The following is a 25,902-nucleotide window of genomic DNA, read 5'->3' on the forward strand; positions in this document are numbered from 1 at the left end:
GTGGAGATCAAAACATCAGCCAGTTGGGAGGATGCAGCTTAGGGTTGTCCTACAAAACTGAGCCCTAGGATTATACAGACTTACCTCTGAGTCACAAGCAGCACTGATCACTACAAGCTTCCCCTCCTGGGGGACTGCCTATGAAAGGCTGATGGGTGGAGGAGCAGGTTTGGAGGAACAGACCAGAATCAGTGCTTCCTATGAGAGAGGCTGAATTATACACACCTAGTTCCTCTCCTAAATTTACCCATAAATTGCTCCTCCCTAGGGGTGGAGTGTGTAAAGGTAGGGAGAGAGGCCAAAAACGTTAGTCTGATATCCCTTTACATAGACATGAAAGCTACAGGAGGGGAGGTTTCCAGCTCCCTACCCCCACTACCCTGCAGCCCTGTCAACTTACTGACTTTTTATAAAATACCCTTTTAATCTTGACTTTCAAGTAATTTTCAAATGCTTCTTTGCTAAACATATCACATTAAGTCTAGTTGTTTGGCTTTGCAAGTCCTCCATGACCTTGGACTACAACTCTCAGAAATGGAGGTCTGTCCTGGCTTAGTCTCCTGGCCATCCCACACACACGCTGTGTTCACCTCCACCTTGGTTTTGTGTTCACCCCTCTATGCTCAGCTGAAGCATCCTTTCCTCAATGAAGATTTCTCTGATATTCTAGATTATAATCACATCTCTCTTTTTTTTAATATTCCTAGTTAACAAAACACAGTTTTCCAAGTCTATTTGTTTCATATTATAGTACTCAACTGTGTTTAAGTCAGAAACTAGGGAGAAATGTTTTCAGTAATTTTAGGTCTTTGTACTCCTCATTGCAGGCACACAGGAGAAGTGACATTAATAGGATCCACATTAGTCAGGACACTGCCACTGTCCATAGCAAAGAATATGAAGAGAATGATACCACAGGAACCAGAGAGGGGCTGTGTCTTATACATTTGAAATATGCTCCACAGGCCAACACTAAGTGATAGCTCACAGATACTTGTTAACAAACTAATTCTGGTAGAAATGAAGTAGACTCAAGTAATGTCTTTTCTGAGAGCTACTTTGGAGACCTTTCTTCATGGGTAAAGGAGTCTATCCCATTTGCTCTTCCTTCATAATAAACTTAGGGAAAAAGATGTATTATCTGTGCAGACTCTAGCAGAAAGAGACGTGTAACATATCTGGCTACATATTCACTAGACAGACATAGCAACTTTGGGATCTTCTCCATCTAACTTCTTTGCTATGGGCAACAGTGATAGAGCATTAGTCCATGCAGTCCTGGTCAATTTCACTTCTAAGTGTGAATTTAGAGATCTAAGTGTGAACTTAGGTCACAGACCCAACTTCGTAAATGCCTTGGCTTTCTGCCTTCTGTGACAAGGGTAATCCCTAGTCTTTAAGAACCTTGTGACCCACAAAGAAATGGAAAAGCATTCCAGGCTCATGGATGGGGAGAACAAACACTGTCCAAATGTCTATACTACCCAAAGCAATCTACACATTTAATGTAATCTCTATCAAAATACCACCAGCATTTTTCACAGAGCTAGAACAAACAGCTAAATTTGGACGGACCCCAAATAGCCAAAGTTATACTGAAAAAGAAAAACAAAACTGAAGGCATCACAATTCCGGATTTCAAGCTATATTACAAAGCTGTAGTCATCAAGACTGTATGGTACAGGCACAAAAACAGACACATAGATCAGTGAAACAGAACATGGGGCGCCTGGGTGGCGCAGTCAGTTAAGCATCCGACTTCAGCCAGGTCACGATCTCGCGTTCTGTGAGTCCGAGCCCCGCGTCAGGCTCTGGGCTGATGGCTCAGAGCCTGGAGCCTGTTTCCGATTCTGTGTCTCCCTCTCTCTCTGCCCCTCCCCCGTTCATGCTCTGTCTCTCTCTGTCCCAAAAATAAATAAACGTTGAAAAAAAAAAATTAAAAAAAAAAAAAAAAAAAAGAAACAGAACAGAAAACTCAGAAAGGGACCCACATCTTTATAGTCAACTAATCTTCAACAAAGCAGGAAGGACATCCCAAAGGAAAAAAGATAGTCATGCAGGAGAATGAAACTGGACCACCTTCTTACACCATACACAAAAATAAATTCAAAATGGATGAAAGACCTAAATGTAAGACAGGAACCATCAAAATCCTAGAGAACACAGGTAGCAACCTCTTCGACCTCAGCCAGAGAAACTTCTTATGAGACATGTCGCCGAAGGCAAGAGCAGCAAAAGCAAACATGAACTATTGGGACTTCATCAAGATAAAAAGCTTCTGCATAGTGAAGGAAACAATCAGTAAGACTAAAAGGCAGCCTACAGAATGGGAGAAGATATTTGCAAATAATATATCTGACAAAGGGTTAGTATCCAAAATCTAGAAGAACTTATCAAACTCAACACCCAAAAACAAACAACCCAGTTAAGAAATGGGCAGAAGACATGAATAGACACTTTCCCAAAGAAGACATCCAGATGGCTAACAGACACATGAAAAGATGCTCAATATCACTCATCATCAGGAAAATACAATTCAAAACCATGGTAAGATACCACTTATACCTGTCAGGATGGCTAAAATTAACACCACAAGAAACAACGAATGTTGGCGAGGATGTGGAGAAAGGGGAATCCTCTTGCACTGCTGGTGGGAATGCAAATTGGCGCAGCCACTCTGGACAAACAGTATGGAGGTTCCTCAAAAAGTTAAAAACAGAACTACTCTATGACCCAGAAATTACATTATTAGGTATTTACCCAAAGGATACAAAATTACAGATTCAAAGGGGTACATGCACCCCAATGTTTATAGCAGCATTATCAAAAATAGCCAAACTATGGAGAGAATCTAGCTGTCCACCCACTGATGAATGGATAAAGAAGATGTGATATATATCTCACATATATATATATATGTATCACATATACATGTGATACATATATATATATATATCATATACATATATATGGTGGAATATTACTCATTCATCAAAAAGAATGAAATCTTGCCATTTTCAATGACATGGATGGAGCTTGAATGTATTATGCTAAGTGAAATAAGTCAATCAGAGAAAGACAAATACCATATGATTTCACTCATATGTGGAATTTAAGAAACAAATAGATGAATATATGTGAACAGGGTGGAGAGAAGAGAGTGAAACAGTCACAAGAGACTTAACAATAGAAATAAACTCAAGGTTGATGGAGGGAGGTGGGTGGGAGACAAGCTTGATGGGTGACAGGTATTAAGGAGAGCACTTATTGTGATGAACACTGGGTGTAAATAATGTAAGTGATGATTCACTGAATTCTACTCCTCAAGCTAATATTGCACTGTATGTTAACTAAAATTGAAAAAAAAAAAAAAAAGAAGAAGAAGAAGAACTTTGTGACCCAGAAAACGATTCCAAACCAACTTTCAAGATATGCTCACTCATTGCCATGGTGGGTTTTTCACTCTATAGGAATTAAGTAGAAAAGAATCTCCAATATTTAGGCCAACAGATTTTAAGGTAAATGGCATTTCATTACTGTATCTTTGGGTAACATACTAGAATCAGAGAAACTTAGAGCCAGAAGTGATAAGAAATCTCTTAGCCTGATCCCATCTGAGGTAGAACTTGTCAGCTACTCACCTCCTTAACTAGTCCTCCTGATTCTTTACCAACAGAACCTAATCTTGCTCAGGTATGATGGGAGATGCTCAGAGGAGATGTCCTCTCCCCTACCCCGTGGAAAGGAGCAAGATTTGTTTAAGCCAATCACAGAAATGCTATTTTCCTTTGCCAGAGATTGCTTTAGGGGTGAGCATGTGACCCTCGCTACTTAGGGGGTGCTATTGGGGCCTACTGGGAAAGAGACCCAGAGGGGGTGCCCTGTTTTCCCTTCCTGACTTTGGCTATTGATGTATAAGAAAGTGACCCTTGGGACTGCTGTGGCTATCTTGTACCTACGAAGGGAAAGAAGAGACATTACCAATATACTGAGAATAGCTGAGAAAAAAGATGGAAAGTGCCTGGATCCCTGATGACACATCAGGTCTTCTTAAGTGTCTATTGTTTATAGTACCTGATATTCACTAAGTGTTCCATAGTTACCTGTTAGATAGATGAAAACGTAAGATGACAAATGGTCATATTACTTAGGCTACTTTTAGTTGTATATGCTATTAATTGCTCTTGAAAATATTTTTTTTAAAATGTTTTTAGATTTTTTTTTTTTTTTTTTTTTTTTGAGGGAGAACAAGACACAGTGCGAGCAGAGGAGGGGCAGAAAGAGAGGGAGACACAGAATCCAAAGTAGGCTCCAGGCTCCAAGCTGTCAGCACAGAGACCGATGTGGGGCTCAAATTCACAAACCATCAGATCATGACCTGAGCTGAAGTCATATGCTTAACTGACTAAGCCACCCTGGCACCCCTTTTCTGAAAATATTCTTAACTGATTTAGCAGATTTGGAAAGAGATCCCAGGAAGCAAAATGACTTGGCCAAGGTTATATTCAAAGTGTGCAAGCTCAGAGTAGAAAACTCTAACCTCCAAACTTGGAGTCTAGATCACACTGTGTTTATTTATGGTGGAGGGAATGACCTAACCCTCCTCATGCTTGAGAGACAGACAGCATTGTTGAGTGGTTATGTGTGGCCTCTAGTGTTAGGACTGGCTTGGAGTCCTAGCCCCATCACATACTGTATAGCTTTGGGTGAGGTCAACTTCTCTAAGATTCAGTTTCATCATTTGTGAAATCAGAGTATCATCTATCATATTCAACTATTATGAATATTAAATAAGATAGTAGGTTGACACATCTCAGCACAGGGCTGAACATAAAGCTAACTCTCATTAAATGATAGCTCTCACTGATAGTATTAATAACAAACTTCAGCCAACTTAAGCTATAAGGTAAGGAAAGAGGGGCCATTTCCATTTCGGAAAACAAACAAAACAAAACAGTATTGTCCTGATGTTCCAAGCACCAACACATAAAACTCAACCAGACACTTTGCATATGCTCACATACTTGGTACAATACAAAGTTTGCTATGATATGGTTTATAGCATCAAAAAATTTTCAACCGGGGCAACTGGGTGGCTCAGTCAGTTGAGCATCCGACTTTGGCTCAGGTCATTATCTCATGGTTCATGGGTTCAAGCCCCATGTTGGGCTCTGTGCTGACAGCTCAGAGCCTGGAGCCTGCTTCTGATTCTGTGTCTCCCTCTCTCTCTGCTCCTCCCCCATTCACACTCTGTCTCTCTCTCTCAAAAATAAACATTAAAAAAATTTTTTTAATTAAAAAAAACTTTCAACTAGTGTGGGAGATGGATATACAAGCAATTGCCTATAATGCAACAGCAGAATGATATATGCTGTGAAAACATACAGTGAAAGAAAAAAAAAAGACTTTTAGTTGAAAAAATATAGAAAGGTCTCAGGGAGGATGTAGCATTTGGATTGGTCCTTGAAAGATAATGGAGGGTTGTGAAAAGTGAAACGGGTGGGGAAGGTGTTCTGGATGAAGAAAGTGCATAAGCAGAGGCTCAGGAACTTGGAAGTACTCGGCACATTCGAAAACAGCACATAGACGGGGTGACAGAAGGTGCGGGTGGTGAGATCGGGACAGATTGGGATGCTTTATAAAACTTACACACTTGATTTTGTAGAGAATGGGGAGCCATGATTCATTTTTGAGAAAAGAGTAGCATGAACAGATTTGTGTTTTAAGATGGTAACTCTAGCAGTTTGTGAAATTAGTAACTACAGTTCTCCTTAGCCAAGAAAGATAAACTGTATTAACAGAGCAACCACAAGAAAACATCAGACACTTTGTTTTCAGAGTTCCCATATAGAAATGTTAGAATCAGAATATGGGCTGTCGATGAGGCGTGTTGGGTTTCCAAATAGCTGCCACAGGCCAACATTCAATAATGTAACCAGTGGAAACTATACAACCATATAAAATCAACTTTCTGTGACCTATTTTAGCAACTTCTTTGTACTGACTAATCTTGCTGAAGGGTGAATCATAAATTCAGCAAGAGACCATGTCCTGGTGACCTCACTTGTTCTAAGCCCACAGGAATATTCCCACCTCTATTGGCTCCAAGGCTTTTGAGAAACATCGTAATTGAAAAAGCAGTCATTTTAGTATAAGTCCCAAATTTGGCTTTTTTTTTTTAAAGTTAAAGATGGGGAAAAAGAGAATCGAAACAGAGTAACATAAAACTCAAGATAAAGAAACCACACTGCCATGGTTTTTCTAGCTCTAAAGAAAATCTCTGCTTGAGGCCTACTCCTCAAGTACTTAGAACAAGAAAATACAGGCATAGGAATGGTACCAGGTCACCAGACAGCGAAACCAACTGAAACAAAAGCCCAGCTGACCACTGCCCTTGCCTAGCAGATGAAAATGTGAACACAGTCAGGGAGGGAAAAGTAAGTCAGATTGTGGCAGTCTGTTGGGTTTCAGAGCTCCATAGATAATGCAAAAGATTTCTTTAAAAAAATTTTTTTGATTTTAAAATCGCAAACACAGCAGTTCACCCAGAAGTAGAGTTACAAGGCACACAGAAATCCTTCTGCGTTAAATAATTTCAACCATACCCATAATTCCATTACAACCTTCCAATACCCATCTGGCTATAGTAATTAGCTCCCATAGAACCATGAGTCAGGGTCAGTTCAAACACGTCTTACAATGATACGGTTTTGGAATTGGGAGGATCTTAGAGACAATTTAACCTGCTTCACTAGGTCGTTAAATCAAAAGCAACAGACGAGTGATTCTTCCAAACCTGCACAGTGAGTCCCAGTTGAGTGTTCTTTCCACACAGACCGACCCTCCTCTACTATGCGTACACATTTATAGGTGTAAATGCGTGTGTGTGATCCATTTTTGACAACATATCTAGTGTCCACGTGTTCACATGACTTTTTATGTTCTTACCTTAACACATATTTATATTTGGATTGTAATTCTATGACATCAGGACCCCGTCTTCCTTATCCTACAGGACATTCCCTGCTGCCTGTGGCTCTATTATTACTCACTGAACAAGAACAGGATGACGTAATGCAAAGGAAGAGAGGGTTAAGCATAGGTACTGGTCAAGAGCATGTTTGTACAGAACTAAGATTAATGACAGGACTAGCAATGAGCCATTCTGGCGGTAGGATTAGGGCCTTCTCTCAGGGCTACTTCTCTGTGACACCTTGCTTCAGCTGCCCAGGGCATGGCAGGCACTGGGGTGGCAGTAAGGAAAGGAACTGACCATGAGGCAGCTTTGTCTCTATGACCTACCTGGAAGTTTTTTAGAAAAAACTGCCTCGGATGTGAGGTGACAGATGTGGTAATTAACTAGGCAGGGAATCCGTCCATAATGAGTATGTATATTAAATCATCACGATGTACACTAAATGTCTTCCAGCTTTGTCAATTATACCTCAATAAAGCTGGGGTAAAACCTGTCTCTGTCGCCATCTTGCCTGAGATCTAGTACTTCTTAGTGATTTCTGACCTAACCTTTTCAACATTACTATCTGGCCCTCAGAAAACACATGGTCTTAACTGGGCTGGACTCCCTCCTAGGACCCACTGACGGTATCCTTCATCTACTTAGCACTGGCAACATTCCCTTGGAAGAAGCCTGTCCTAGGTCTGTCTCTGCCTGAGGCAATGAAATTTCTAGAACACATCCATTCACAAGCTTCTAAGTAAGACTGAAAAAGGCAGCCAAAGATGGAGCAAAATGCCAAAGCCCTCGTTCCATAGTTACGATAAACCCATGGGGGTCAGTTCACTTAAGCTCTTCTGTATGGTCAGCGTTCGGGAGTATGAAAGGCAAAGTTACAGTCTTCTTTCCGTGGACTCGTTGGTCCCCTAAAGAACTTTGGCCAGCGCTGCACTGTCCATGTATTTTAGTGACTATGTTAAACGCAGAAAACAATCCTTGCTTAGCTAGACTGCTTCGGTGTGTCTCAGTTTTTCCTCGCTAGTGATCTCCTGAGGGATTACTTTGGGTTCGATGAATACCATCCAGGTCAGTCTCTTCTACACTACTTCCCACCCTCTACTCCCACAGGGCCTGACTGCTAACAAGGCTTTCAAAATAGAGGGTTCTAGAGACTGGGAATGATTGGCTTCCAAGGTAAGTGTTCAGCTCCAGCTTAGTGTTGAAGGGTGTGGACTCTGGAGAAAGACTGCCCGAGTTCCAATCGAGGATCTGCTCAGGACCAGCTATGGGACTCTATGCACATTCCTTAAGCTTTCCGTGCCTCAAGTTTCATCATCCTCAAAACAGGGTCAGTAAAAGTGTCTGTATCACAGGAATATTATATAAGTTAAATAAGCTGTTCGCTGTAAAGAACTTAAAATCATGCACAGTGCTTGCTACAGCTATTGGTTGTTTCTTTTTTTTTTCCTTCTCTTTCTACATGGGCTCTCTCACCCTGAGGACAAGCACTGGTGCTTGGCTGTTGGCTCTGACAGTGACAAGTAAGCTGTTAATCTGTTTGACGGATTCTGCTCTCATATATTCCAAGCAAGAACCTAGGGAAGAAGTGATCTTCAAATCCAAAGTAATCACCTTCTGTAAAGAAACAGAGAACAGGGAAAAGTTGAGGAGTGATGCAAAATTACTTCAAATGATTGCCAGCTTCAGAAAGACTAAAGGGCAAAGCATAATCATTGCACCAGGCTTTGTGCTCACCAAGCAGCAGTCAGGTTCCTCCACAAAGGGGAATGCTTAACCGTGCCTGTGCGACCCGGGAGTCTGAGACGTATCTGAATACTCCTCCAAGGCCAGGGCAACATTTTGCCAACACCAGGGGCCGCTTTACAACCTGTATCTGTTTGATTTTCTCTTATCACAAGGATAGTGCAGGGCAGCCTTTGAGATGAAAGCAAATCTTCATTTTTCACTGCTGCTAAAGAGCTTCACAGAGAGGATGTGCGAGGTATGAAATGCTAGATGATGGCGCTAGGCCCTCAGAAAAGATGCTGGAGGGTTTTTTTCTAGAATGACACGAACTGGCTAAAGAGGTTATTGGCGTTAATTATCTTATCAGCATTACATCTTTTTCATTCAATTTACATCTTAAACAATTCATTTGAGCATAAACTATGTTCAAAGCACCATGTTAAGTACTGAGGATGAAACGGTAAGAAACAGTCCCTTCCTCATTGACCGGGAGAACTGTAAACAGTTGATCTTAAATCAGTGTGAGAGAGGGAATGAATGGCTTACTTCCCACTAACAAACCTATCAATAATATGAGAAAACACACTTCAGGAAGGCCAATCTAAGAAATATTTATTGCGAGGCCATTTACTGCAACACATCAGTTGGTATGCCAGGGAAAAGTAGGAGTCATCAGTTGTGTTACTCTGATTCTCATTGATGAGTTTCAAATTCAATTAATAATTGTAATAATATTATTAAATGTTTAAGATATCTATTAGGTGTTTACAAATGTGCCAAACATGGTTCTGAGAAGCACTTTCTATTTTTTAACCCATTTAATGCACATAAGATATTTAAAGTACTATCACTATCTCAAGCTTTGTGGTGGTTGTGGTGGTGGAGGAGGAGGAGGAGGAGGAGGAAGAAGAGGAAGAAGTGGGAGAAGAAAGAGGAAAAAGAAGAAGAGACGGGGAATGAGGAAGAGGAGGAGGGGGAGGATGTGCAGGGGGAAGATGGGGGGATAAGGAGGAGGGGGAGGGGAAGGAGGGGGAGGGGGACGAGGGGAAGGAGGGGGAGGGGGAGGGGGAGGAGGAGGGCAGGAGGAGGGGGGAGGAGGAGGGGAAGGAGGGGAAGGAGGGGAAGGAGGGGGAGGAGGGGAAGGAGGGGAAGGAGGGGGAGGAGGAGGGGAGGAGGAGGGGAGGAAGAGGGGGAGGAGGGTGAGGAGGGGGAGGAGGGGGAGGGGGAGGAAGAAGAGGAAGAAGTGGGAGAAGGAAGAGGAAAAAGAAGAGGAGACGGGGGGTGAGGAAGAGGAAGAGGGGGAGGAGGGGGAGGATGAGGAGGAAGAGGAGGAGAAAGAGGGGGAGGGGGAAGAGGAGGAGGGGGGAAGAGGAGGAGGAGGAGGGGGAGGAGGAGGGGGAGGAGGAGGGGGAGGAGGGGGAGGAGGGGGAGGAGGGGGAGAAGGGGGAGGAGGGGGAGGAGGGGGAGGAGGGGGAAGAAGAGAAGACACACCAGAAGACCTTCATACAGGCTTGCCCATCAGCAAAATAGATGGTATTACACCCAGCTGCCCACTGGCCTCATTAGGCCAGAACCTGATTTGCTTTATACTCAATGTGACATTTATCCTTAGTAAGGCTCAAAAGCCTGGTTATTCATCACCAAATGAGCAGAAGTCACAGAGATCCTACCTAAATGAAGAAGATCCTTGGGTTTATTTTCATGGGAGGGAAGAGAGGGGATAAGGGAGGCAGAAGAGGAGGAAGGGGAGGACGAGAAGAAGAACCACTTCTGGTGAGTCTTCGTACTCAAGGTGAGCTCAGAAAAGGAGCTAGGGAAAAAAAATCAACTGAAGAAAACACAGGATCATGCAGTAACCAAACCAATAATTAAGAGAGTGACAGGGATAGACACAACGTCAAGTTGACCTCATCAAAAGAAACCTGTTTAAATTTTATTTCTTCTAAGGAGCCCCCAGACTCTTATGAACACTTGTTAATTTTTAGAACAGTAGGAGTAGGAGATGAGAGGATGAGCGTCACTTTTGGACACTGTGAATTTGAAGAGCCTGTGGAACATCCCAACAGAGATGTACACCAGGCAGTCAGAGATGCGAGTCTAAGGTTAAAAGAGAGGTCTGGCCTGACCCTAAATCTCCAGCCAAGATACTACACTGTCTCCCTCTGCGTTGGGGGCATATTTCTTCAGGAGACACAACAGGCTATTTTTCAGTTTGGCTCACAAATTTCAAAGGTTTTAAAGTAACCTTTACTGAAAGATCTTGGCTGATTGTGACTAGTGTGCATTTGTGTGTTGGCACATCCTTCCCCTTGCCATGAGAATTATGGTCACCAGGGAGGGGGACTGCCACATATCTAAAACTCTTCTCTACCCGCAGCCTGAGAACGCGTAGTCAGTGGGTACTCCCTGCTTACCCCTGCCCCTCACCTGGTAAGCAATACAAACATGATTTATCTTGCCTGTTCTCCAGAGTGTGACAGAAAGAAAAGGTATTAGGAACTTGGCATGCCATTTGCCCAACTGTGCTAATTCCTGCTAGGATATATATTCCGTGGATGATCAAAAGATGGCCAGATTATATACTATATCAATACCTGAAAGGCCATCTGTTACAGTAGACTTTTCAAAATACCATTCAGTACACACATTTCAACATGATTTAGTATTGAACTTTTTTAAAAATTGAGACTGAAAAAACAACAGTCACAGGGTGTCATATACTCAAGGTTCCTTTGGAGAATCTAAGGCAGCTCCAGCTCCTACACCAACAATCCAAATGACAGGAAAACTAAACCTGGAAATACGACACCCTCTCAACTTGGGTTACACCAGGGTTTTAGAATGGTTCCGGTGCTTTACTGATAAAAATCTACGTGAACTCTTAAGACACCAAAAATCAACAGAGGTTATTTGTTAAATCAACGAGTATACTTGTTTATATATGAACTCAAGGCAAAGCTCTCGTTTTGCCAGGCACCAGGGTCAGAGCAACTTGTTTGTCCCCTAATATCTAATCAGCTACCAAGTACTGTGCTTTATAATGTCCTTGTCTTTTTACTCCCATGGTCACCACCCTTGGCTAGATGCTACAGAGGACTGGTGAAAGTCAAGGAGAAAAGAAAAGGAATTATAAGTCATGAATTTGAGTGGGAAGAAAGAAATATTTTATTTTTCTTTGCTTGAGTTTTTATTTAAATTCCAGTTATTAACATACAGTGTAATATTAGTTGCAGATGTACAATGTAGTGATTCAACACTCCCATACAATGCCCAATGCTTATCACAGGTGCACTCCTGAATCCCCATCACCTATTTCACCCATCCCCCCACCCACCTCCCCTCTGGTAACCATCAGTTTGTTCTCTATAGTTCAGAGTCTGTTTCTTGGTTTGCCTCCCTCTCTTTTTATCCCCTATGCTCGTTTATTTTGTTTCTTAAATTCCACATATCAGTGGATGGAGAGAGAGAGAATTATGCTAAGCAAAATAAGTGAGTCCGAGAAAGAAGTATTTTAAAAGAATAGATTTGAACTGGATGTGAAAATAATGTAGCACCTCACAGATAGGGACACTGCATTTCCTGAATAGACTTACTAAACTGTATCTCTTCTTCGAATTATACTTAGAAACTAAATTTATTAATTAAAATATTAAATGTATCAATGGAATACCAAGCAAGGATAGAGACTAAAGTAATATTAAAATAGCAGTTAAGGACATAAAACAGTATTCCCAATTAACTGAGAAGAAGCCATCTAAATTAAAGGTTAAATAGGAATGACAAGAATAGACAGCCTGTATAAATGAGGTTATTTTGAAAGAAAAAGCTGGGGGAAACAAAGAGATGGTTTGTCACGCCTCACAGAAGTTGTGTGCACATGCATGTGTATGACGTATGAGAAAAAAGGAAATTCAAGGCCCTACACCATGAGGTCTGAGCCAATCTCTCCCCCCCTTTTCCTCCCACTACCCACCATGGGATCCTTTGCTCCCCCTGGTACTTCTCATCTCCTTACCTTCTTTCCCACCATAATCCCGAGTGTCCTCTACTGCGATCCCCTTTCTGCATCTTAGTATCTTTAATGGTTCAGCCAAAGCTCCATGAACTCTCATTAGCCCTTCCTGACAAGCCCACCACAGTGTCTTCTCCTTCCTCTGCCCTCTTAGAGTCACTGTCATTTTCTCAGTGAAAGAAATCTCAACAATATAAAGTAAAACAAAAGTTCCTTCACAAATATTTCAGTTGACGACTACTACTTTCTCTCCCTGCTGGTGCCTTCTTGAGTGTTTGTTAGTGTCTGATCCCCTCTGCAAGTGAGAAGTTCTTTAAGGCAGGGATGGTGTCTTTATGGATCTTTAAACCCTTCACAGCACAAGGCTATGCCCAATGTGTGATCTGACAAACATCTAGTGAAGCTAATAAGCAGTAGCATACTCTGTACAAAGGCAAATACCACACGAATTATGAGACTGTGTAGATTCTAACACACAAGATTAGAAGGGGAGACTTGACCGCAGTTGTCTTTTCACTCAGCACTTCTTATAAGGATACCAAGACTGAGGCTTGAGGTGAAGTGTGAAAGTAAATGGAAGAGGGAGCTTAAGTAAGCAAAACCAGACAAGGACCCTGGACAATACACTTCTCATGAGGTAAATGTAATAGAGACCAAGGAAAATCGACAACTGCTCAATAGCAGTCAGATATCAAAACATACCAGTATTTCCTTGAGCATCTTCTACCTTATTCGGCAAGGACGACAGAAAGGACGGCCTGGTGAAATGAGGGACCTGGAGAGACGACTGCTGCTGCCGCTGCAGAGGCATGGTTTTGAGGACCAGCCTCCAGTCCACTTGGGTAATATCTGATCTTGAACGTGCATGCCCTGGCTTGAAAGTAGAGGTCTCATCCAGTAAGTCATTCACGGATCGAGGTCTGTCCCTCCGACGCTGACAGATGTTGAAAAAGTTAAAGGTTGAAGCTTCTTTTTGTTCCATCCAGGAAAGATTATCTGGGGCTGTCCCTTTCTGAACCACAAACTGTTCTTTGGCAGGGAAGACATTTTGAGCTTTGGTTTCTAAGCGCCTGCTCTTACAGTGGTCCCAAATCAGGCCCCCCTTGCCCAGGGAGGCAACATTTCTGATAGCACCATTATCTGTTATGGTACTTAGTACCTCGTGCCCCACCAATTCGGGGACTTCCTGAATCCCATAAACCTCAGCTTGCTGCACAGCCTTTTCTAGCTTACTATCAAAAGTACTGAAGAAATCCTCAGTAACTTCCAAGGCTGGGCTGATATCATCCACTTCCAAGGCTTCCATGTCATAGACTCCAAGAGGCCTAAGCTTCTACACTGCTTCAGGAAAGGGCTTCATGAACGTTCACCCAACAAAGAGAGGTGCTTCAGCAATAGAGTTCTGGAAACAACTGAAAAAAACCTTCATTAGACTGCCTAAAGCAGACCAAAACCAAGGGTAGTTGATGTTTTTTCGGTCATTAAAAGCATTTGCTAGCGGCTAATGGCCATTAGCAGAGGTATGGGGAGACAAATGTTCCTTTGAGATTATTCTTCATTGAGATCTCTGAAAAGACAACAGGATGTGCTTGTCAAAGCAATGCTGCGCAATCCTTAATTTCCTGGAAGAAAAGAAAGAGCACAACATTGGCACATGGTTCACTGTATTCTATAGTACACGAATCTGCCCAGCTATTTCCACATCTCTACATCTTTCTACGGTAGTCACGCACAAAGTGGACAACACCTACACAGAGGCTCCACTGTCAAGAGCACACATCACTTCTGGCTTTGTGTCAGAACTTACACAGAGCAGGGTGGAATGTTTGATAAAGGGAATTAAGGCCAATAGCTTTCACTCAGACAGAAAAGCCTTTGAGCACAGTTGTGAAAAGTCTGTTCTGGCAAATCTCTGTGATATGTTGACCTAAAACAGGAAGCAATGAGGCTAAGAATTCTGTGTCTGGGCCTACGTCATAATCGGTCTAAATTCAAAAATGCATGAGTCCTTCCACAGACTTTGAAAGCTCTGATGGTGTATCAGGCTAAAAAATGCAAGGGGAAGGGGTGCCTGGGTGGCTCAGCTGGTTGAGCATCTGACTGGAGCTCAGGTCACAGTCTTGTGGTTTGTGAGTTCCAGCCCCACATCAGGCTCACTGCTGTCAGCATGGTGCCTGCTTAGGATTCTCTGTCCTCTCTCTCTGCCCCTCCTTCTCTCTCCCTCTCAAAAATAAATAAACATTTAAAAAAAAGAACTTTCTAAAAAAGTGCAAGGGGTAAGGACAGAGGGAGGCTCTGCCCTTTTCTTAAACCCAAATGTTACTGTGTCTGTGCTTCCCAGGTGTGGATTATGTAATACCTAATGAATGCCTCTGGACTACAGAATTCCTCCACTCATCTTGAAAATAAGGCTCCAGGCTCAACTCCCTAAGGCTTTGAGGACTGGCCTAGGAGTACAGGTCCAGCCTCGGGGCTGGGCAGAAAATATTCTATGTGAGCACTAACTCATTCTCTGGGAAAGACTGGATCTCCAAGGTCAGGCCAAATTAGCACAGACCTTGACAGAGATGCTGTCCAATGTGGTAGACATTAGCCATAGATGGCTATTTCAATTTCAATTCATAATAAAAATCAAGTAAAGTTTTTCAGTCGTACTATCACATCTCATGTGCTCAATAGTCACATACACCTTTGTATTTGTACCAAAGAAATGAATGAAGAAACAAAACAACTACGCAAGGGTTTTTTGCCCTTAACTACTTACAAGTAGGTAAAATTGGGCAATTAGCAATACCTCTGCATGTTGCTGCAAAGGTTCATAGATGTGCTTTTTTTGTTTAAAACTGCACAATTTTATGGTTAATTAAAATCATTTTTAGCACTTAGGTCTTTAAACCATTACATTTAAATCAACAGCACCAATCTACATTGCTTAATGTATGTAAATTAAACTAGTATATAGAGCCCTTTATTTTAAAATGTGTCAAGAGGTTTGCAGTTCACAAGAACTCTGGTTAACCTCCTGTAAAGTGATAATGACTATGAATTTGTCTCCATTTTACATTTTGATACGTCATTATGTTAGCCCTCATGAAGCCAGGCAATGATTGACTTTTAGAGATAAACATCAGTTATAATATTTTTCTAGTTGCAAACAGGGTTTCTTTTCCTGTGTTTACAGTTAAGCCTTGAGTCTCTTGAATTGTGCAACAGGGTTTCACCACTTCTGTAATTTTGAAAAATGGGACTTTTCAGTTTCATCTTCTACACCAGAGGCTATGAAAAAGAAATACATTATAAATTTTAAAACATTCAGTTCTTTACTAAAATTACAGATGAACATAATAAAATATATTAAAAAAAAAAAAAAAGCCAAGGATGGCTCAGTCGGTTAGGCCTCCGGCTCAGGTCATGATCTTGTGGTTCCTGACTTTGAGCCCCACATCAGGCTCGCTGCTGTCAGCCTGTCAGTGCCGAGCCCGCTTCAGATCCTCTGTTCCCCTCTCCCTGCCCTTCCCCCGCTTGCACGCTCCCAATAAATAAATAAATATTTTACATAAAAAGGCCCAAAATGGAGTCACTTGGTGGAGCCCAAGTGACATCAGCAAATCAAGACTTAATATCTAACCTTATTGCACATTCAGCCTCTTCCAGGAATGTAACCTTTAACCAGTCAATCTGGAATTACCAGATCAGCACTAGTGAGGTTATCTGCCTAATAGATCCCTGCCCTTCCCCTAAAGAAAGGTGACCTTGCTTGAAACAAGCCACTCTTTGTTAGAAACTTTAGTTTTCCCACCCCTTCTACCTATAAAAGCTTTCCATTTTGTAAAGCTTTCTAATTACAACATGGGATGTCACCTGATTCATGAATTATTGAATACAGCCAAATTGATCTTCAAGTTTACTCTGTCAAATTTTGCTTTGTTAACATAAGTTTCCCATTTAATAAAAGATGCACCAAGGTGCAAAGCAGGTAGTTATTCGACTAAGATTATATTATGCATATCCCTTTTCTTACCCAGTGCTTAAAATTCAGTCTTTAATCATAATAGAAAGAGAGTAAATGCCTTCAAAGTGATTCTTTTTCTTTCTTTCTTTCTTTCTTTCTTTCTTTCTTTCTTTCTTTCTTTCTTTCTTTCTTTCTTTCTTTTTTTCTTTCAAGTCAAAATATCTGGAAATACACTCTTTGTGCTACCTGTTTAGGTATTCATAGGCTGGTTAGAAGCATGTAACCATTGGTGGCCATCACAGCTAACTTGTAGAACACTTCTACCCCACACATCCTAAAACCATAGACTGCTAGACAAAGAAGGGAACTTTGAAGTCATCCTTCCAACCCCAATCTTTCACAGAAGGGGACACTGCAGCCGAGACATCATGAAATCACATGGACACCTTTGTATGCATTAGGAAAGTCTTCAAAAGAAGGTGTCCTGAGTTGAGCTTAGAAAACTTAGAAGGTATTTGCCTGGATGGCTAGGAAGAAACTAGAAAGCATAAATTACATTTTGATTAGCAAGGGATTTTCAAGTTTATTAAGTGACTTTCCATAGGCAGTGTGGTGAGCAATATAGTGGAAAGGGTCTGAACTAGAGTCAGCTCCGGGCTCAGACCCCAGTTGTCTCATATTAGCTATGTGATGTGGGGCAAGATTTCCCTGACCCACACCCACTCCACCCCAAGTGCTTCTCTAGGCTAACCTGTTCTTCCTACTCTAGGAATTTTGATTTTCACTATTTAATGCTTTCCAAAGCCTCTGTTTGGAACTTATGCAGCTACTCCCTTTCCTTTCTGATGGAAATATGCATTTACCCTTCTACTCTTCTCTATGGGACCCAGCACTCTCATGCCACTTTTTCTGTTCTTCCTCCACTCAGTCACACAGGCCTTTCAGTCCCTCCTTAGAGGTTTACCTTGTTGACCTCCAGGCCCATCCACAAAGCTGTTCTCATTGCCGGACGGGCTATTCCCTCCCTCTCTCTTTTGCACCTACCTAATGCCAAATTATCCTTCAACCTAACATCAAGTGACAGACCTGTATTCTCTAAAGATAGACACAACAAATTCTGTCCCATATGATTCTCTGCAATGAGACCTTGTTACTCCCCCCTCAAGAACTGACTTTATTCTTCTACTCCCTGAATCTGGGCAGGACGTGATCAACAGAGGGTGCAGAAATGATGCTCTGCCCTTTTGAGGTATAGACCTTACCCAGCCTGGCAGCTTCCTATCTCTTGGAGCTCTAAGTTGATACCTAGGAAATAAGGCTATCCATTAGAGAGGTCACATGTTGCATCAGGGAGGCAACAGGCATGTGAGTGGAGAAGCCATCTTGGATGACAGCCTAGTTAAGCCTGCAGAGGATTCCAGCCCCAGTCAGTGTCCAACTGCAACTCATAAGAGATCCCAAGTGAGAACTATCCAGCTAAGCCTAGTTAACCCAGAACTGTGAGAGATAATAAATTATTGTAAGGCACTAAGCTTGGGAGTATTTTGCCACACAGCAACCAATAATCAGGACTTGTCACTTCCTCAGGGAAGCACTCTCCAGTGTCCCAGACTAGGTTAAATGTCCTTAAGTTTCCAAGGCATTTGCATGTCTGTAAGTTATACACTTTACAGTCATAATTACCAGTTTCAATGTCAATAGCCTGTCTTAGACAGCAGCTGTGTCTATTTTGCTCACCCTTGGACCTCCAGAACACAGTTGCAATTTAATAAATCTTTGTTAAGTAAACTAATGAATTATTTTTGAGTGGTTATCTTTTTTTTTTTTTTTTAATTTTTTTTTTTCAACATTTATTTATTTTTGGGACAGAGAGAGACAGAGCATGAACGGGGGAGGGGCAGAGAGAGGGAGACACAGAATCCGAAACAGGGTCCAGGCTCTGAGCTGTCAGCCCAGAGCCCGACGCGGGGCTCGAACTCATGGACCGCGAGATCGTGACCTGGCTGAAGTCGGACGCTTAACCGACTGCGCCACCCAGGCGCCCCGAGTGGTTATCTTTAAGACCATTGACATTATTTTCTTTTCCTCTTCTTCTTTTGTTGTCAGTACCTCTGACTTAACACCTCTTACCACATAACTATCTCCAGCAATAAACAGTAAAGATAGCTGCTGCTTTAACAGTAGTAAAAAAAAAAAAAAACAAAACAACAACAATAATTACTCTTTAGTGTAATAAATGAATTGACAGACCAATGTGAGAGATCCAGCCCTTTGCCTGTATTTGCATAGTACAAATTAAGCAATTAAAAAGAGTTACAGAGAGTTGCAGTAACTTATTTATTCCATATTTACTGAAGGAGCTACTGAGTCCTAAGCAAAGGTGATACTACAGTGAACAAAACAGATATAAATCCTGCCCTCGTGGAACTTACATTCTAGTGGAGCTCTTACCATATGTCAGGCATAGCTCTAAATGCTTTCCGTGTCTTACCCTCATGTGTAAGGTGTGGCTAAGAAGGCCTCCTGAGAAGGAGATACATTCCTCCATACTCTGTGTTGGTCCAACCCATCCCATCCCAAATCCGAGCCATCTGTGAAGTCTTTCCTAAGGACTCAGTCCTTTCAGATCTCATCCTTCCCGAAATGTCTAACCCATTACTGAACAAGTCAACTTTGTAAACCATCTTTTTCATCTCAATTAAACTATGAACTTCTTGAGGGCAAGCCCTATATCCACACCTGTCTCCCTGTTCCCCCAAAGCCAGAAAGGTCTTCCTGCCTCTTGCCTTCCTCCCTCCAATGCAGTCTCCACATCACTTCTCTTAACCCTTCACAGTCTCCCCAGTAGAAGAAGGGTCAGTAAACATTTTCTGTAACGAGTTAAGATAACAGGGGCACTTGGGTGGCTCAGTTGGTTAAGCATCCGACTCTTGACTGTGGCTTAGGTTGTGATCTCACAGTAGTGAGATCAAGCCCCACATTGGGTCCTGTGCTAAGCTTGGAGCTTGCTTGGGATTCTCTCTTTCTCGCTGTCTCTCTCTCCCTCTCTCTCTTTTCCTTCCCTGCTCACTCATGTACACTCTCTCTCTCTTCCTTCCCTGCTCACTCATGTACACTCTCTCTCTCAAAATAAATAAACACTTTTAAAAAATGTTAAGTTAATAAATAGCTTTGGCTTTATGGTCCAAACAGCCAGCTTTGTGACCACTCAACCCTACCACTGTCATGCAGAAGGAAGCCATTGACGATATGGAAATGGGTGGGCCTGTCTGTGTCTAATAAAACTTTACTTACAAAACAGGCTGATAAACAGAATGTAGTATATGCATACAACAGAATATAATTCAGCCTTAAAAAGGAAGGAAATCCTGTCATATGCTCTAATACGAATGAACTTTGAGGACATCATGCTAAGTAAAGTAGGCCAGTCACAAAAAGACAAATACCACATGATCCACTGGATATGAGGAATCTAAAGTAGTCCAATTCATAGAAACAGAAAGTAGAATCGTGGTTTACCAGGTGTTTGGGGGTACAGGAAAGAAGGCAGGTGGTGCTGAACGGGTATGGATTTTCAGATTTGCAAGATGAAAAAGTTCTAGAGACTGTTTCAAAGCAATGTGAATACATTTAACACTACTGACACACAGTCAGTTGAGCGTCTGACTCTTGATTTCAGGTCATGATCCCAGGGTCTTGGGATCAAGCCCCGAGTTGGGGCTGAGCATGGAGCCTGCTTAGAATTATCTCTCTCTCTCCCTCTGCCCCATTCCCTCCCCCCACCTTCTAAAAAAGTTAAAATAAAGAAATAAAAACACTACTGACACATCAAAATGTGAAGATGGTAAATTTTATGTGTGTGTGTGCGTGTTTTTTTTTTTTTTTTACCACAACTCAGAACAAAACAAAATACAAAAAACAAAACAAAAAAAGCCCAAGCAGGCAGAGCATCAGATTTTCTTGTGGGTAGTAGCTGCCCTGAAGACTCAGTCCAACAGAGGAACTGCGGCTCCACCAATTACCTGCAATGGGACTTCAGCAAGTTACTAACCTCCTTAATTTCAGTTTTCTCATGAGCAAAATCAGCAAGTTAATAATACCTCTCTCTCAGGACAGTTGAGAGAATTAAATAAGACAATACATGGCATGGTTCCTGGCCCACATCACAATGGCCTAGAAGCCCCTACCTCAGTCTGCTCTGTCATCTCTCCTCCATGACTCCACACCTTCCCTACCGCCACCCTCCTTTCCATCCAGCCATACCGGCCTCCGTGCTGATTCTCAAACCCGTGGGCATGTTCTCACCTCAGGGTCTTTGCATTGGCTGTTCACTCAGAACCAACATGACCTTGAAGTAATTGTTCACGTCACCTTTTCAATGAGGCCTACCCTGACCATCCTATTTAAAATTATAGCAGATATCTGGGGCACCTGGGTGGCTCAGTCCGTTAAGCATCTGACTTCAGCTCAGATCATGATCTTGTGGTCCGTGGGTTCGAGCCCCGCGTCGGGCTCTGTGCTGACAGCCTGGAGCCTGCTTCAGATTCTGTGTCTCCCTCTCTCTCTGCCCCTCTCCTGCTCATGCTCTGTCTCTCTCTGTCTCCAAAATAAACAAAAAAAACATTAAAAAAAAATTTTAAATTATAGCAGATATCTCTGCCCTGGACTTCTGATTCCTCTTACTCTGCATTTTTAAAAAATAAACTCATAGTTTTAAAACAGTTTTAAATTTATAAATTTATAAAAATGAGAGAGAGAGCAAGCAGGGAAGGGGCAGAGAGAGAGGGAGAGAGAGAATCCCAAGCAGGCTCCAAGCTCTTAGCGTTCTTGGAGCAGAGCCCAACTCGGGGCTCAATCTCATGAACTGTGAGATCATGACCTGAGCCAAAATCAAAAGGTGGACGCTCAACCTACTGAGCCCCTACATTTACAAAATTAGTACAGTGATAGTACAGAGAGTACCAGCATACCCTACACCCAGTTTCCTCCATGTGACATTTTACATTAGTATGGTACATTTCTCACAATTAATGAACCATTAATGGTCCAATAATGATACATTATTATTAACCGAAGTTCATACTTACTGGGATTTCCTCAATTTTTCCTAATATCCTTTTCTGTTCCAGGATTCTATACAGGATATCACAGCATATTTAGTCATCATGTCTCTTTAACCTCCTCTTGGCTATGAGTTTCTCAGTCTACTTGTTTTTGATGACCTTGACAGTTTTGAAGAGCACTGGCAAGATATTTTATAGATTATCCCTGAACTGGGATTGGTTTGATGTTTTTCTCATGATTAGACTAGAGTTATGTGTTTTTGGGAGAAAACCCACAAAGGTGAAGTGTCATTCTCAAAGGCAGATACTATCAACATGACTTACCACTGTTTATGTTAACCTTGATCACCTGGCTCGACCTTTTTTCTTTATGTAGTTACTATCTTCTAACACACCACTTAATGATCTTATTTACTTAATGTTTAGTGTTTCTCTCTCCCTAATAAACTATTAGCTCCCCAAGGGCAGGAATTTATGCTCGCTTTGTTCACTAAGGTATCCCAAGTGCATAAAATAGCGTCTGACATATTTAAAAAAAAAACAAAAGGCACTGACTATTCATGTGTTGAATGAATGCACTGTTACTCCTTTGTGCGATGTTCATGGGCCTTCGTGACTACCCACCTCTCCAATTTGTAGATGCTAACCAGCATCCCCCTTACTGCTTTACTCCTCCCTGCTTTGCTCCAAGGGAGGGAGCCTTTCCCAATTGCTCAGGCTCTCTCGCAGCACCCTGGGTTTGCCATATCGCACTGAAATGACCAACAATCTCTATCCCATGTATCCCACTCTACACTTGAAGTGACTGGACACCAGGCAAGGTGCTTACTTACCCTCCTGTATAATCTGTGTCTTCATCCTCTGGGGCTCCATTTTGCAACCTCATTCTTTTTGGAATTTCGTCTTTTCCCTAGGATACACAGGCCTCAAATTCACTACAACACAAGCAGCTAATGCCAAATTTAGTCTCTATAAGTAAATACCTTTCCCTAGCATGCTTCATTTAGTTTTGAAATTAATTAAAAATAACAACATATTCAGACAGGTCAAAATATGCAGATTATGTTCCCCTGACAAAGTGAACCAAATAAACTGAGTGTGTAGGTGCAGTGTGGTTTGCCTCAGCACAAAACTGGAAATTAGGAGCTAATTAGAACTGTGTTCTAAATCTGGCTGAACCACACACACACACACACACACACACACACACACACACACACACACGTGCTGGGTGGCCTCTAGCAAATCGTTTAACCACTGAGTGCTTTACTCAGCTACCTGCATCCAACAAAGTTGCTAACATCAAATTGCTAAGCCTGTGGATCACTCACTAGGTATCTGTTCCAACATGCCTTTAAAAAATGTAAACTATATAATTATGGAGCACTCCACTGGACCTCACCCACTCAACAACCACATGTTCCTGGTCTATACCTTCAAAGATGCGTCAGCCCAACAACGGCAAAGTCAGCAACCAACTACTTACAATACACTACTTTTCAGCCAAATTCAATGATCTATAGATATTTTATCTTATTTTACATAAAATGCCCTTTCTGTAAAAAAGGGTTATTTCTCCTATTTAAAAGATTGAGAAACTGAAGTCCATTCGTCAGTGTGGTAAGAAAAGCTCAACCCAAAGAATCCCTTGCACACATCACAATGTAACAGGATGGAGAAATCAGTGTGTTGCTATCTTCTAACAAGGAAGTCTGCTGTTTACATGCTCATTAAGCCAGGCTAATTAACAGGATGAATAAGTCAGTCCTCCCACACTGAGGCAGAAGCAGATATGAGCAATAATACCAGCCCAGCCCACACAAAGATGCCATGTTCTCCAAAGCTGGATGGTAAAAGTGCTGACTTCCTCCCACTTGACTAAATGGCCGGTAATCAGAATTTAATGAGCGCTGAGAGGGTGTCTGAGGCTAGGTAGTTTTAGAAACAGCTGGACTATGGAGAAAAATGCAATGCTGAAGACACCTAGGGTAAACGGTTTCTGCCAATCTATTTTCAAATGTGAGAATGAAGAGGGATTACGAGGATGGTCAGCACATGTGGCTCTTCCGTGTTCTTCACTTTGGTTCGGGTTGTAGCTGACGGAAAATTTTCTAAGTTATATAATGTAAAGAATCCACCACACAGAGGATCTGACCCTAGTAAGACGACCTTTCTGGACCACAAGGCTATAAGAGATAATGGTTTTTCGTGGTGATTTGACATACAGATGATGTAGGCGTGTGGATGGAGCAGAGGCGAGCCACCAACAGCAGACGAGGAAATAGTGCCAGTGTGGACCTCGTAAGGAGTTCAGAGGTCTTTCAGAGGAGAAGGACACCTAGAAACACAGATGGAATCCCATTTTCATAGGCCTAGAAGGAACATTAAATGGCTACATTGTCTATAAGTTTTAATAAATGAGAAGTCTATTGCTATCTAACACATTAGGAGAATAACATTAAGAAGATAATTTGTATAGTGTTTTCCCAGTTCTAAAAGCAATAAGTATTCATAGAAACTGGAAAATACGGACAGATATGGAAAAGAAAATAAAAATCAGTCATGGTCTCCTAACTCAGGGAAAATAAATCAATAGGTGTGTTGTGTCCAGTATTTAACTGGAATCAGATTATATATATAATTTGGGCACACTGTTTATACGCATGCTCAAAAAGCAAATAACACTAACCTTGAAAAAACCAAGCAACGTCCCCAGGTGTGCTGTGCCCACTTACACCTCACAAGCTGGCACGAGGGCCCACTTGATTGAACCTCCCATCTACAGCTCTCCGGAGACTTCCTCCATACACAACCACTAGTGTTCCTCCAAGTCCCGGTCCTCCTTGATGCTGTTAACCAGCCCCTCCTCAAACATCCCCGGTGCTTCACAGGCACCACACATCGACTTTTCCTCTCATTTCTATCCTCTCATTCTCAGTCTCCATCTTCCTCCCTTCCTCACCAGTCTCCTCACCAAATGTGGGCATTGCCTGAGCTCTCTTCTCCAACTACAGCTACACATGCTTCTGGGCTCAATTTCTCCACACTTGTGGCTTCAATAATTACTTCTATGTTTATGCCTTCCAAATGTCCGTTGTCAAGTCTCAATCTCAGGCCTAATCTCTGGTCCCAGGTTCCCAACTATTCATAGGACTTTTCTACCTGGCTTATCTCATGACAAAATTAAGCTCAATCTGTCTAAAACCACAGTCAGTTACTCATTCAATAGATTTTTGGTGAACGCTCACCACGGGCTGGGCACTGTTCTAGGCACTGGGGAGACAGTAGCAAATAGATCCTTCAATGAAGCTTCTGCCGACAAGGTCCACCTTGCTCACCTGACGCTCTAAACCTTGCACAATCTTGGCCTGGCTTGCCTGCCCTGCTGCCCGCTTCTCTTCCAGAATATATTCGTTTCCTCCAAACTGCAATGCTACAGCTCAAATTTTATGTTTTCCCAGCTTCAAAATGTTGGTTAACACAGCTATCTCTAAGGTACCCTCACCCCACCTCTACCTGTGAAATTCTTTCCACTCTACAAGCTCAAATCCTGATCCTAAAACTGTCTGCTCTTTAATTTAAAGGTCCACAGAATCTCTTGGTACTGCCCCAACAACATATACATTGCATGCTGCCTGTTCTTTCTGAAATGATGACAAAGACAATTATAATTTCTCAAAAGCCTATATTGTGCCAGGTACATTGCCTGTGTGTATCACAATGTGTAATGGGAGTATTATTATCCCCATTTTACAGACAGAAAATGAAGGCTCAAAGATAAACAATTTGCCTGAGGGTCAGACACCTACCTGCTGGACCTACAGAAACTTCAGATTGGTGATTCTAACCTATTTCATTTTCATAACCCCCACTGGGCCTAGAACTATGGCTAGTACACAATGGGTGCTCAGTAAATATTTGCTGAATGAACAACTGAATAAAGAGTAGGTTTTCAAAGCACTGACGTCTATAAATATAAATACCACTCTGGTTTTCTGGCAAAAGTACATTTAAATTCATTATAAGCTCATTTAAGTAAAATCTAACAAAATGTATGTTGATTTGAGCTTCAAAATTTTTTCTTGGTAGAGAAAGCTTCTAAGCTGTAGGAACCAGGTTTAAAAATAACATGGCAAAGGTCAGGCAGCCAAGACCTCACTCAGACATTTTATAG

The 25,902-nt window shown here is 42.0% G+C and overlaps 1 protein-coding gene across 9 annotated transcripts in view; it reads right to left on the reverse strand.

Moving 5' to 3' along the window:
- The window catches only part of PLEKHM3 (pleckstrin homology domain containing M3), a 200,189-nt gene that overhangs the window by 162,056 nt on the left and 12,231 nt on the right, over window positions 1–25,902 (reverse strand). For 7 of the 9 annotated variants that reach the window (XR_015255487.1, XR_015255488.1, XM_086719460.1 and 4 more), the window contains exon 2: window positions 13,416–14,335. Coding sequence is in view for 7 of the 9 variants with exons in the window: in XM_086719460.1 (XP_086575586.1) it covers window positions 13,416–14,019 (604 nt within the window). In the remaining 2 variants the exon portion in view is untranslated. Of the gene's footprint in view, window positions 1–13,415; window positions 14,336–22,561; window positions 22,639–25,902 lie in introns of all 9 variants that reach the window. The other 2 variants (XM_086719461.1, XM_086719462.1) reach the window with 1 other exon arrangement.

This window comes from Puma concolor, chromosome C1 (genome assembly GCF_028749965.1).
Source record: "Puma concolor isolate L17-30 chromosome C1, mPumCon1.1.hap2, whole genome shotgun sequence".
Classification (NCBI taxonomy): Eukaryota; Metazoa; Chordata; class Mammalia; order Carnivora; family Felidae; genus Puma; species Puma concolor.